At 42.0% G+C, this 14,650-nt stretch overlaps 1 protein-coding gene across 1 annotated transcript in view; it reads left to right on the top strand.

The window, feature by feature from the left end:
* The window catches only part of prkd3 (protein kinase D3), a 358,247-nt gene that overhangs the window by 334,055 nt on the left and 9,542 nt on the right, over positions 1 to 14,650 (top strand). Inside the window, exons 14-16 of the mRNA XM_059985651.1 lie at positions 6,635 to 6,687; positions 11,717 to 11,789; positions 13,212 to 13,318. Of these exons, the coding sequence (XP_059841634.1) occupies positions 6,635 to 6,687; positions 11,717 to 11,789; positions 13,212 to 13,318 (233 nt within the window). The remainder of the gene's footprint in view (positions 1 to 6,634; positions 6,688 to 11,716; positions 11,790 to 13,211; positions 13,319 to 14,650) is intronic.

The raw sequence follows: 14,650 nt of genomic DNA, 5'->3' as shown, positions 1-14,650 counted from the left end.
AAGTTTGCTGATGACACAAAGGTTGGAGGTGTTGTGGACAGTGTGGAGGGCTGTCAGAGGTTACAGCAGGACATCGATAGGATGCAAAACTGGGCTGAGAAATGGCAGATGGAGTTCAGCCCAGGTAAGTGTGGGGTGGTTCATTTTGGTAGGGCAAATATGATGCCAGAATATAGCATTAATGGTAAGACTCTTGGCAGTGTGGAGGATCAGAGGGATCTTGGGGTCTGAGTCCATAGGACATTCAAAGCTGCTATGCAGGTTGACTCCATGGCTAAGAAGGCATACGGTGCATTGGCCTTCATCAATTGTGGGATTGAGTTTAAGAGCCGAGAGGTAATGTTGTAGCCATATAGGACCCTGGTTAGACCCCACTTGGAGTACTGTACTCAATTCTGGTTGCCTCACTACAGGAAGGATGTGAAAACCATAGAAAGGGTGTACAGGAGATTTACAAGGATGTTGCCTGGATTGGGGAGCATGCCACATGAGAACAGATTGAGTGAACTCGGCCTTTTCTCCTTGGAGCGAAGGAGAATGAGAGGTGACCTGATAGAGGTGTACAAGATGATGAGAGGCATTGATTGTGTGGATAGTCAGAGGCTTTTCCCCAGGGCTGAAATGGCTAGCACAAGAGGGCACAGTTTTAAGGTTGTTTTGAAGAAGGTACAGAGGAGATGTCGGGAGTAAGTTTTTACGTAGAGAGTGGTGAGCGTGTGGAATGGGCTGCTGGCAGTGGTGGCGGAATAAATAGGGTCTTTTACGAGACCCCTGGATGGATACGTGGAGCTTAGAAAAATATAGGGCTATGGGCAAGCCTAGATAGTTCTAAGGTAAGGCTTTGTGGGCCAAAGGGCCTGTATTTTGCTGTAGGTTTTCTGTGTTCCTAACTTCCCCCATGACTTTGCTATACCATATTGACTTTATATCTTCCTAAATACATGTACTGAAAATGTTTTTAAACATTATTGTCAAAGCCAACATTTAATTCTCTGAGCTGAATGGCTTGCTAGACTATTTAGGAGTACATTTGATATTCAAGCACATGTAGCACATGTGGGTAAGAGCAGCAAGCTATCTTTTCTAAAGGACATTAGTGAATCAGATATGTTTTTTTTTTAAATCTGGATTTTCTTCCTGGCAATTACAAATACCAGCTGCTTGTTTCATTATTTAAATTTCCCAGCTGTATTAGTGGGATTCAAGCTGACACTCCAAGATCAGTAGTCGTGGTTGGTTGATAATTAAACAGTGAATAAGCTGATTTTTTCCTTTATCACTAAAGACTCACTTTAATTCCAGTTACTTCTCTCCCACTCATTGATTGCAGCTTAACAACACTCTGTTCTTTGCAAATTTCTCTTTTCCTGCCTCCTGGACATTGCCCTCATATTGAAACTAATTTTGTCCTTTATGTAAATTTCAGTCTCTAAACTAACCTCCTTCCTGTTCTGCTTCATCTTTGCTGTTTTGTCATTTTTTGGGATGTGTGTGTCACTAGCGGGGTCCAGTTCTGTTGCCCAATTCCCGGCATCCTCGAGAAGTCCATGCATTGGATAATTGATTTCTGTGTAGTGATGGCACCCTCAGTCTTATTGGGCCTTGCAGGATTCTCACTCAGTGACAAGGAAAGAGTGACCATGGTATGTGATTTGAAGGTGAATTCTTAGTTGGTAATGTTTTTAAGGGCCCACTTCACTTATCACATTGTCATAGAGGATTGACAGGTCTGGTCAAGAACTGTTCTTATGACTTGCAAGATAATACCGAGTTAGTGGATATGACCATGGTATTCAGGCTGAACTGTAGCCAGGTTAAACAATAATAAATATTTTTAGCCTGAGGTTACTTTCTTCAACTTCATTCCATTCTTCCACTTTACCTGTCTTTTTCCTGTCTTCTCATGATTGACATTTTCCAGACTGGTACACTTTAAGATGTCTATCATTTTCTATTAACTGTGGCTCCCACTCTACCATCGTTGACAGAGCATCAGTGGCATCCTCTCTATTTCTTGTACTTCTGCTCCCAGCAAGATTAAGGACAGGGTTTCCCTTGTACTTGCCTCCACTTCAACATCCCCCGATCCACCATAATTTGTACACCGTTCAACATCATTCCACCACCGGACTCCCTGTTCTCCACATCGCTTTAAGCTTTCCCTCGACACCATTCCCTCATCAACTCCCCGGTCTACTCTTCCAATTCCAGTTCCACGCGGTCCTTACCCAGAGAACTGCAATAACACCAGTTTCCTTTCTATCTTTCCTTCCTAACATCCCAGAGTCTCAAACACACTCTCCAGGTGAGGCAGAAATTCCACTTTGGCTGCATTGGGAGAAACCAGTCATCTCCATTCACTCCACAAGAGTGCCCCTGAACTTTGAACCTTCTGCAACCTAAAATTTCCTTCCAACTCTTGGTCTCACTTCTACCTTGGCCTTCTACATTGCTTCAAGTATGCCCACTGTGAGTTTGAGGAACACGCCGTCATTGCAGCCCCTCAGACATAATAGCAAGCATGAGAGTTTCAGGTATTGCCTTTCTCTCCCTCATGCTCTGTCTTGCCTACTCTTCTCTCCACTCTACCTGCCAACAGACGTGTTGAATTTATCAATTTCATTTTGTCTTTTGGAACATGATAGTACAAGCCCTTTGGCCTATGGTGTTATGCTGACCATTTGACCCTTCCCACTTACAGAGCCCTGCCCTCCCCCCCCCCCCCATTTTTCCATCATTTATGTGCCTATCTAAGAGTCTCTTAAATATCCCAAACGCATCTGCCTCTACCATTTCTCCTGGCAATGTGTTCCACACACCCACCATTCTCTGTATTTAAAAAGAAAACTTGCCTTTGACATTCTCCCTGTACTTTTCTCCAAAGACCTTTTTCTTCCTGTTCTGTCTCTGCTTGCAAGATTTCTTTTTTAATTTCTACCTCTACACCAAGATCCCATCTCAGACACAGAGCATAGGACGGGCCCTCCTGCCATAATGTTGTGCTGAAACAATTGTTCATAATCAAATAGCTAAACTTACTTATTCTGCCTACACAATGTCCATATCTTTCCATTTTCCTTACACTCATTTGCCTATCTAAACATCTCTTAGAAGTCCCTGATGTTTCTGCCTGTACAGCCACCCCAGGCAGTGCGATTTTGTCCCTCACATTTCCTTGGAAATTACACCCTTCACCTTAATACCTGCCCTCTAGAAAGATGCTGTCTGTCTACTCTATCTATGCCTCTCATAATCTTATCAACCTCTATCAGATCTCCTGTCAGCCTCGGCTCTAGAGAAAACAACCCAAGTTTGCCCAACCTCTCGTTATAGAACATGCCCTCTAACCTCTTCTGCACCCTCTTCAAAGCCGCTATATCCTTTCTATAATAGGGGGATCAGAACTGTATGCAGTACTGCAGATGCAGCTTAACTAGAGTTTTACAAAACAGCAAAATAACTTTCTGACTTTTGAACTCAATGCCTCAACGAATAATGGCAAGCCTGCCATATTCCTTCTTAACCATCTGATTAACCTGTGTAGTCCTTTTCAGGGAGATGTGAACTTGAACCCCATGATTCTTCTGCTTATCAACACTGTTGAAGATCTTGCCCTTAACAGTGTCCTGTCTCTTTAAATTTCACCAACCAAGGTGCAAATCTTCACATTTGTCTGGTTTAAACTCCATCTGCCATTTGTCCGCCCATTTGTGCAACTGAACAATATCATGCTCTATTCATAAAGTACACTGCAGATGCTGTGGTCAAATCAAAACATACAACAAGCTGGCATCCGTTGAAATGAGCAGTCAACGTTTTGGGCCGAGACCCTTCATCAGGACTGAAGAAGGAGGGGGCAGGGGCCTATAAAGAAGGTGGGGGGAGAGTGGAAGGTGCGAAGTGAAAAACCAATCAGAGAAAAGATCAAGGGGTGGGGGAGGGGATAGGCCGGAAAGGTGAAGAAGGAATGAAAGGGGAAAGCACTATAGGTAGTAGAAGAAGGCAGAATCATGAGAGAGGTGATAGGCAGCTAGAAGAGGAGGTAGAGTGAAAGTGGGATGGTGGAAGGGAGAAGGAAGGAATTACTGCAAGTTGGAGAATTCGATGTTCATGCCAAGGGGCTGGAGACTACCCAGACGGTATATGAGGTGTTACTCCTCCAACCTGAGTTTGGCCTCATCATGGCAGTAGAGGAGGCCATGTATGGACTCTATTCTTTGCCAGTCTTCTGTGCTCTCCTCAAGCTATCTCATAAACTTTATCCCGAATAGTTCTCTCCGGTAATTTTCCTACCACTGAAGTGTTTCATTTCCAGGATCAGCCCTGGATCCCTGCTTGAATAATGAAACAGCATTAGCTACTTGCCAGTCCACTGGGACCTTAATTGTGGCTAGAGAGAACATGAAGATATTGGTCAAAGCACAGCAATCTCTTCTCGTGCCTCTCTCACTGACCTGGGGTAAATCCCATCAGGCCCTGGAGATTTATCCACCTTAATGTTCTGATAGGCTCGGCACTGATCACCCTATCTTCCCCGTCCTTCTTGGTAAAGCTCTCAATAAGGACCTCAGTCATGTCCTCTGCATCCAAGCAGATACTCACCCCAAGGGCTCTTACCCTCTCCCTAGTTTTCCTCTTGCTCTTGATGTATGAAAAGAAGGCCTTGTGATTCTCTAATCCTACTTGCCAAGGACTTTTCATGGCCCCTCCTGGCTTTCCTAATTCCCTTGTGTACTTTTCTGGTTTCTTTATAATCCTCAAGTTTTGTTTGATTCCAACTTGCTAAGCCTTGCATACTTCTTCTTCTTGACTGAATTCATCACCACGCTTGACATCCATGGTTCTCATACCTTGCCATCCTTGTTCTTCCTTCTGACCAGAGCATACCTATCCTGCACTATTTTTAAACACCCTCCACAAATTGGATTGGACTTGCCCAAAACAGATGTTCCCAATGAACTTCCCCTAGATCCAGCCTCAGGCTCTCACTGTGCCTCGCTCCAGCTCGATACTCTCCTGCAAGGTGCATCCTTAGCCTATCTGTAGCTATTTCAAAACTTAAAGAGCCATCGTCACTCTCCGCGAACTTTTCACCCACTGAAAGGTCGGTCACCTGGCCAGGCTCGTTACCTAACACCAGGTCCAGACATTTTGTCCATTCACTTGATGATGACTGATATTATCTCTTTATTTTGCAATGATTCCCCAGTTCACTGAATTTAAATTTATCAGATGCAATGGTGGGAATTGAACTCCATACTGCTGATTATTAGTCAAGGCCTTTGGATTCTTTGACTGCCAGAATAATTGAACCACTTTAGCAGCTGAATAACATGTCTTTGTTTCCAGGTGCCATTACTCCCAGTTATTTCTGCCAAGTTCCTGCCCTTGGCAGACTTTCATATTGTACTAATTTTAACTTCCTCCATATTATTATCTGCATTGTTCTGTCATTCCTATTCATTTATTTACTGAATCGCACATGCCCATACAATTACATTTTAATTCAATCTTCCAGTCTACTTGTTCGCAATTAATACTTACAGATGTAACTGCCATGAAATGGCCTTTAAGTAGTCTACAGATATTGTAGATCTGAAATACAAGTTCCTGTTTTCAGAGTTACAGGCTTAAAATCATTGGCATTCTGAAATGCTTTGATGTTTTACTGCATAAAAGGTGCTTGTAATTATGTTACTATTTTAGTTGCTCTTACTAGTGATAGGATCTTGGGGAGACATCACCCACCAGCCCCCAGGAGATAATTTCTGTAAGAAAGCAAATTAATTTGTCAGGATAAAAACTACGGGTTCCAGTTCTATGTAATTTGTAATTTTTTAAATAATAATTATTTCAGTGGCACTCAGGAATAATTAATAATAACAGAAAATGCTGGAAGTACTGAGCAGGTCAAGAAACTGTGCCGCACGGTAGCATAGTGGTTAGCACAGCACTTGACAGTATCAGTAGCCCGGTACTGTCATTGCCTGTAAGAACTTTGTACGTTCTCTCCGCGACTGCGTGGATTTCCTCCAGAGTGGTCCGGTTTCTTTCTGCAGTCCAGAGATGTACCACTTGGTGGGTTGTCCTGTGATTAGGCTGGGGTTCAATCGGGAGTTGTTGGGCGGTGTGGCTCAAAGGGCTGGAATGGCCTGTTCAGCGCTGTATCTCAATTAAAAAAAGAGGTCAGAGAAAAGTTAAATGTTTCATATTCAAGAGTCTTTGACAGAACCTGAGGTCTCAGAAAAACTGGTTCTGTGTCTCTTCCCACTGATGCTGTTTGATTTGTTAACAGCATTTCCAGTTGCCAGTATAGATCTTGAGCATCCCCAAACCACTTTTCTGTATTTTTAACATGAATTATTACAAGTAATTAGTTGCTGCGTTTGAGAGGAAGTTAGATTAATGCAAACAAAAGGAGTTGAAAGATATGCTGATGGGGTTAGATTGCTAGATGGGAGGAGGCTTGTGTGAAATATTTGAAAAAAAAGCATAAACAAATTGGCAGAGTGACCTACATATGTGGGTATAAGTTAAGTTTATCTTGAGTAATTCAAATGATATTTATGCTGCTGGATAATAATTTCAATTCCAACATTCCATTAATTACATCTTCTCCCTATTATTTCCACAGAAGACCTATCTCTCAGCATTTCTGTATCTAACTGTCAAGTTCAGGAGAATGTGGTAAGTTGGACTTTATTCTTCCTCAAGGGCTTCAATAATATACAAAACTTTAAACTGGGAATTTAGCAGCCAAATCGTCTATAGCAGGGATTCCCACCCTGGGGTCCACAGACCCCTCGGTTAATGGTAGGGGTCTATAGCGTAAAAAAGATTGGGAAGACTGGTCTAAAACACAATAAGTAGCTTGAATCTACAGTAAAGGACATAACAACAAAGGATTAATAGCCCTTGGATCATCCTAAGGTTCTTTTTTAACATTTTGTTTTACACACTTATATGTTCAAAGAAGTGCATGCCTTTATATAGAATTCAGGAAGTTTTTTCCCCCAAGATGATCACTGATCAATAAGAATGATCTGATTATATGAATTTACTGAAATCAGCATTCTAATCTGCTCTAAAAGAGTATTCAGTAGGTCAGGCTACATCTGGTTCTCTCCCCATGGATGCTGCCTGACCTGCTGGGTTCTTCTGGTGCTGTCTACTTTTCAGACTTCCAGCATCTGCAGCTGCTTTGAGTTTCCATTCAAATAAAACCAAATGTGGGGACATGACAAGTTGCAGTTGGTAACAGTTTGGGTAGATGTGTGACAGGAATACTTGAGAATGGGCAAGTGTGAAGTGATGTGTTTAAATAAATTGGAAAAGAAGACTATTTGAAATGTAAAAATCTGAAAGAAAAGATCATATATATACACTGATAGCATTGTAAATTAATGTCCATAAAAGCAAGAGATACAAACCAAAAAGTACCTCAAACTGAAGGAGGTACTAGCTGGAGTACTGCTCGCCACTCTCAGTACTCCGTGAATTAAAGAAGATGGTTTCCAGTAAATTTAGAATGTGGAACTTCATGCCACAGGCCGGAGGCACTTAATAAACAACATAAAAAATACGTTAAAAAATTAAAGCAGTGGGGAACAAGTAAGAAAGGAGGATAAGAGGTGAAGAAACTCACTGACATAGACTCGATGGGCCAAAGCCCATCTTGTGCCTTGTGCATCATTGAAATATTCTGTCAAACTAAAACATCTATCTACATATAGTATTGGGAAAAAGGCAGAGACACACGCACTTTTGCACAGCGCTGTAGTAATTTCATGTATTGCACTGTATTGCTGCTACTGCAAAAGAAAAACAAGTTTCATTACATATGTGAGTGATGATATACCAGATTCTGTTGCTCACTGAGAGTGGGAAGGGGACAGAGAGAGGAGAACCATGATTGGGGAAGAAAGGGGCGGGGAGAGGGAAGGAGTGGGAAGCACCAGGGAGACATTCCATAATGATCAATAAACCAATTGTTTGGTATCAAATGGCCTTGCCTGGCTGTGGTCTGCACCTGTGCCATCCTCTGCCACCTGTCTCACACCCCTCCTGCAGCGATCTACCCTCGCCATTCCCAACATCCTTTGCTCCTGCCAGATTTACAAACTCACTCTCCACTCCACGTTGCCAAATACAGTACTGTGCAAAAGTCCAGCTATGTACCTTTGCACGGTACTGTAAAATCTCAGTCAGAAATGTTGAGATTTTGAGAGTCATATCTACCTGTGGTCCTTCTCTGGAATATGCTCCTACGGTAACTATTAAAATGCTCTGGGGAATCAAGTCATGAGATGACAAGGTCCGATGTCCTTTACCCTGATTGCTGATCTGGCCCACTTTTGTAACTCCAAGGTGAGGAAGTAGACTTGTGGTCTCACAGCTTTTAAGGAAATTGTGGTCCAAGAGGCAAGGTCAGCAAAACTTTTACTGAAAAACTGATCTTGTTGACTACTAATTTACTGAAGTTCAGGGCTTGAGAGAAGTTCAGAATTATTCCATTATCTTTTCTATGGCCCATTGTTGTGCCTAAAGTTTACGAAGTCATCAGCATATTATTCATTTGCACGTCTCACAGGGAAATGATCACAAATGTGAAAATACACACAAACAGCTGAACTGTGATTGCGGGCCTTGTGCCTAACATTTTGTGCTAAATTTACACTTTAAGATCTGTCCTATGTATAAGTTACCAGTACTTTCCAAACTTCCATTGGGAGTTGGCTTGTCAGGAGGGAGCTGAGCGTTGCTATGCAAAGGAGTGGGAACACGGAAACACCATTATGTTCATGAATGATGGAGCAGATTTGCAGAAGTTGTGCCTAATTTGAAGCACGTGACTGAGAATACTGGAGTGCAGAGTAAAAGCTGCATCAGTCTAGAAGAAAATTTCCGTGACTGTTTATGCTGAAAATCAAAATAATTTGTCAGAGGTAAGCAGCATTGCTGCGTGCTCACCTACAACTCCATTCATTGAACTTAGATCATGTGTTCTTGTTGCTTAGTGCTTGCAATTTCTGCATTTAATTGAGCAGAGCTCTTTAGAACACATGTTGCAGTATTGGAATTGGTTCATTATTGTCACGTACTGAGATACAGTGGAAAAACTTTGCTTGCAGATTGTTCATACAGATCAAATCATTACACAGTGCATTGATCAAGAAGAAGTTAAACCCATAACGCAAAATAAAAAGTAACAGCTGCAGAGAAGGAGACCAGTTAAGTGCCAGATACTAACATTGTGTTGGCACATGGCCAAGTGGTTAAGGTGTTGGTCTAGTGATCTGAAGGTTGCTAGTTCGAGCCTCACCTAAGGCAGCATGTTGTATCCTTGAGCAAGGCACTTAACCACACATTGCTCTGTGACGACACCGGTGCCAAGCTGTATCAGCCCTTGCCCTTCCCTTGGACAACATCAGTGGTGTCGAGAGGGGAGACTTGCAGCATAGGCAACTGCCAGTCTTCCATACAACCCTGCCTAGGCCTGCGCCCTGGAAATTTTCCAAGGCACAAATCCATGGTCTCTCGAGACTAATGGATGCCAAATCAGTCTTAACTGACTTGAACTGAACCATTTAAATAGCCTTATAACTGTCCTTCTTATGTATCTTCTGCCCAGCAGAAAGCAAAGCATTAATTTATCCAGGACCTTTATAACTGTATTCTGAGTAATGTCTTATGAGCAGAAGCTGATGAATATTAGAGCCACTTCTTGCAGCTCCTCCCCATTAATGCTGTTGATTGCTTCACGCATGATAACTTCCGTTTTGCATTGGAAATTTTACAGCCAAGGTGTTTGTTTGTTTGTTATGCGCTGTGTCATATGGCATGGGCCATCATGGTCTTTCCACGATGGCGATTGTTCTTGGCAAATTTTTCTACAGAAGTGGTTTGTCATTGGCGCTTCTGGGAAGTGACTTTACAAGATGGCCGACCCCAGTCATTATGAATATTCTTCAGAGATTGCCTGGCCTCAGTGGTCACATAAACAGGACTTGTGATGTGCACCAGCTGCTCGTACAACTACCCACCACCTGGTCCCATGGCTTCATGTGACCCTTGCCCGAGGATGATTTGCAAGCTGTTGGAGGGAAGGAACACCTTGAGGATAACAGTGATATTTGCCCTCAGTTGCTGGACCATTGGCCACTGTTTATTGACCTCCGTAGACGCTGCCTGACCAGCTGAGTTTCTCCAGGATTTTGTGTGTGTTCCTCAAGATTTCCATCATCTGCAGAATCTTTTGGGTCACTGATTGTATTCATCTGCCTTGGTGCATTTCCATTTTACCGTATTTAACAATTAGGAAGTATTTTGTTTTAATTGATGAGGGATAAGTAATAGCTATAGTAAATTGCTGACAGTTTGCTGAGTGAAAGTTCTGAAATCCTGATGATTCAGTGTGTGGCTCACTGAGCAATGTTTCCAGCTTTCCCGTGCTCTGTTTCCATACATCTTCGAAGTTCCACAGTCCTTAGAAACTCACTGAAGCCCCATTCCTACCTCCTTCAAGGGCACTGAGACCCTGTCTTTTGCATTTTCTTTACAATCGCTTTGTTCACTGAAAAAAAAATTGTGCAATTTTAAAGGAAAAGAAGGATCGACAGGCCAGAGAAATTCTATTGTGTCAGCTGTGAAAGTCACAATTCTCTTTTCCAAATTATTTGGAATTCTGTGAACAACTCGTCTGGGTTACGGCGATGGAAACTGCATTAGTGTAAAATTAATCTGCTTCACTGATGTGTTAGCATGGTACGCAGATCAATCATGATTACTAATTTACTACACAATCGTCTTGTTGAGGGGAATTAGTGGCTGGCAAAGAACACTGGCCTTGCTACCATCCTGATAAGTGTAAAAATGTATGTTTGTTGGATTTTCTTCCCTTGTCCCTGTGAATTTGCGTTCCTAAATGAGCTAATGTCTAAACTGAAAGTTCTATTGAGGGCCTTCATGGCTTTGAGAGAAGAGTGATGGGTGACCATGGAAATGCCTGTCCTGGGATTCAGTGGAAGCCCTCAAAGCCCTAGCCACCTTTGTGAATTGCCTGAGGACCCAGGTCATATCCACAAGTTCCAAGTGCAGAGTTTACTAATTCCGTCTATTCCTTTTCTGCCAGGTTTTATCCTCATTCGTTTTATCTAAAATAGTTGTTTGGCCCAGTGGGTAATATCCATTTACAAAGTCTTCTAAATATATCTCCACGGTGCAAAAGCTGGAACCCTCTGTAATAAAGACTTCAACTGTTAAACAAATGTGGGTTTTCATGTTAGCCTAGCAGTTCTCAATCTTTAGTTTCCTTTCCCATCAGTTTCTCCCATGCGCCCATGTTGGGTGTGTGTATGGGTCTTTCAACACTGCGGCCAAAGTTTGATGAGTAATATTTAAGTCAACATCCAAAGCACTTTTAACACTGAGATCACTGTCAAGTTTTAGATTTTCAGTGAATATCCTCTGTAAGACAGTAGCTTCCTGTATAGTAACCTTGAGAAGCCACCTGGCTATCATGTCATTCGGGTGATAAATGCGTTGTGGATGTTTAGTCTTGGCATTCGTGCTGCCTTATATTGGTGTGTTTGACTGTTAGCAGAAACCCCCATTTCATGCTTCAACAGCCACATGTGGTTGGGAGGGGATGGTACAGATGATCACACAAATGCACTGCAGTGCGTTTGGTTTTAATCTCATGCTATTTTTATTGCAGGACATCAGCTCTGTATACCAGATCTTTGCTGACGAGGTTCTGGGCTCAGGACAGTTTGGAATAGTGTACGGGGGTAAGTCACACTGCACTCCTGGTCAACGTTGCAGTCTTTTTCCCAAGCAGTGTTTTCAGTTGGAATCATCTCAGCTACAGTAGCTTGATATACCTCAGTGCCCAGCGAATGTAACCATAATGCAGAGCTTAAGTGAAACTTAAATTCGGATTACTTCCAGTTGCTACTTCCCTGTTTGAGCATTTACTGACAAAGCTGTACCCACATTAGTCTTCCTGCTGGAAGTTAACCATGCACGCCTCGTAGGAGTTGACAGGACCCGACCAATTTAACACTAGTTGGGATGAGAATAAATTCTGGGTAGGAAAGGACAACAAGGCTTAGTTGGATTTTATTGGTGACTTATAGCAGGACACTTAATCACTCTGCTGAGAACTCCAGTCAGTGACTATGTTGTTGGCTGACTTTGAGAGAATATACAGTAGAATAGAATCAAGGAAGCAGAAAGTCAGGGTGAGTTTATCTACATACCTAAAGAAAGCTTGGTGCTTAAAAGTAGGTACTGAAAAGATGTCAGGGTTAAGTTTTTTTTAACGTAGAGAGTGGTGAGTGCATGGATTGGGTTGCCGGTGGAGGTAGAAACGATAGGGTCTTTTAAGAGACTCCTGGATGGATACATGGAGCTTAGAAAAATAGAGGGCTATGGGTAAAGCTGAGGTAGTTCTAAGGTAGGGACATGTTCAGCCCAGCTTTGTGCTGTATTGCCCTGTATTGCGCTGTCTGCTTTCTCTGTTTCTAAAGCAATTACTGAAGGTTTCACCTATCATATTGGGTGCTCTTTTTACTTGTTACATGAACAAACAATATAAGTTATATTTGACCAACAAAATCGATTGTTGCAAGCAGCCCTTACTAAAAGTTCTCTTACTAGTTTGGAAGGATATGATTATTAAAGTCACACCATTAAAGTTGTAACACAAATCCCAGACTTTTCATTTGAATCCGATTAAATGATTCCTCTGAAATCTTTAAAATTGGTTTCAATCAGTCATTCTCCTTGATCAACTGATGAAGAATGTAATCCTAAAAGTAGTTGGGTTGCAGCCATAGCAACCCACAATTGATGCAAGGATCTTGGTGAAAACCTCTAGATTGGATGTTAGACTTGGATTTGATTGTTCCACTTTTGACTGCATAGGGTGATGTAGAAAAAGTTGCATGACATCTCATTTCTATATGTGATGGAGTATTAATGTACATTTATATGTTTATGTTCCTTCGCCTGCAGAAGTGTGTCATGAGCGCATAGAGTATTTGTGACTCCCCCTTGCAGAGATCCCCAGTCTGTTAGTATGCAGAGTGATCCTAAAACCAACAATACAAATGTGCAAGTAGAAATTAATCCACTAAGACTTGTTTTTTTTGGTGGCAATGATAAATATTCTCTGAATAAAGGTTTGAATTTTTGTTTTATGTTTGCAGGGAAGCACAGGAAGACTGGGAGGGATATGGCAATTAAGGTGATAGATAAAATGAGATTCCCCACAAAGCAGGAGAGCCAACTACGCAACGAGGTTGCTATCCTTCAGGTAGGCAAAGCAATGTCTCTTACAGCACAAATTCAGTGATAACCGCCAGTGTTTCCTATGCAAATTAAGTGCTTTCAACATCTTCACGGTTTGCTTTTTTATCTTAGCATGGTTGATTGAATAGATAACCATTTTCTGCCTGTGTTGATGGGATAAAAATTATTTGTTGACTGAAAAGGACATATTTAACATGAATTTATGTAGCTATATTCTACCTGTAAAAAAAAATGCACGCACATGGTTTAGTACCACTTATTACTGAACAGTGTAGTTGTCAGTCTCTCACAAAAGATGTTTGTTGTGGGAAATTAAACTGTTGAAGTTGGGGGTGTTTGGTTTACTTGGTAGCACCCCATTAAGAGCGACTTCCATTCAGCAACAAGCTATCGCTGACCATCTGTGCAGTGTTTTGTCGCTGGAGGTATTAGGGTGAGAGATAGGCCTACACACATGTAGAGTCAAAGCATAGGAGTGGTGTATGGTGTCGGTGGTCAGATGTCAGTGCATCTGTCTACTTCCTCTGGCCCTGGTCCCACCGTAACACTCCATGTTGTCCCAAGGGTCCAGGTACACGTCTTTCTGGTCCCACCAGCCTTGTTTAAGTCATCCCTTGCTGACCTCAAGCAAAAGATATTTTTTCTCTTTGTCTTATTTGATACTATCACCTTTACTTTCTAAAAGCAATTTTATCATTTTTACCAGGGGGGTGATTGATAAGTTCGTGGCCTAAAGTAGAAGGAGTTAATGTTAGAAAACCTAGCACATTTATTTTTCCTACATTTACACACTTAGTCCAGCAGTCGTGGAGCATACGGATCTCTTCTTTGTAGAAGTCGGCTTCTTGGACCTCCAGAAGTGGTCCACAGCAGGGGTGATTGATAAGTTCGTGTCCTAAGGTAGGAGATGAGTTATTAACTTCAAACTTTTTGCACTATCACTCAAAGAGTTGAACTGCACGTGCACGTAAGGAGAGCTGTATAACTCATCTCCTTCCACCTTAGGCCATGAACTTATCAATCACCTCTGCTGTGAACACTTTCTGGAGGTCCGTATTCTCCACGACCACTGGACTAAGTATGTAAATGTAGGAGGGGACTATGTTGAAAAATAACTCTGCTAGGTTTTCTGAAATTGACTCCTACCTTAGGCCACAAACTTATCAATCACCCCTCGTATATGTTTTTGAGTGTTCATTATAAGTTTTTCTGCTGTTTCTCTGAATATCTCTGATGATTGGAGACATTCAGTAAGAGCGGAAAAGTCATTTGATGGCTCGATATATTAGAAGACCATCAGTGTGGTGTAAGGGAGTTCGTCAGTTCCCACCACTTA

This window comes from Hypanus sabinus, chromosome 12, assembly GCF_030144855.1.
Source record: "Hypanus sabinus isolate sHypSab1 chromosome 12, sHypSab1.hap1, whole genome shotgun sequence".
NCBI lineage: Eukaryota > Metazoa > Chordata > Chondrichthyes > Myliobatiformes > Dasyatidae > Hypanus > Hypanus sabinus.
Note: the sequence above shows the minus strand (reverse complement) of the source record. Positions and strands in the feature narration are given on the sequence as shown.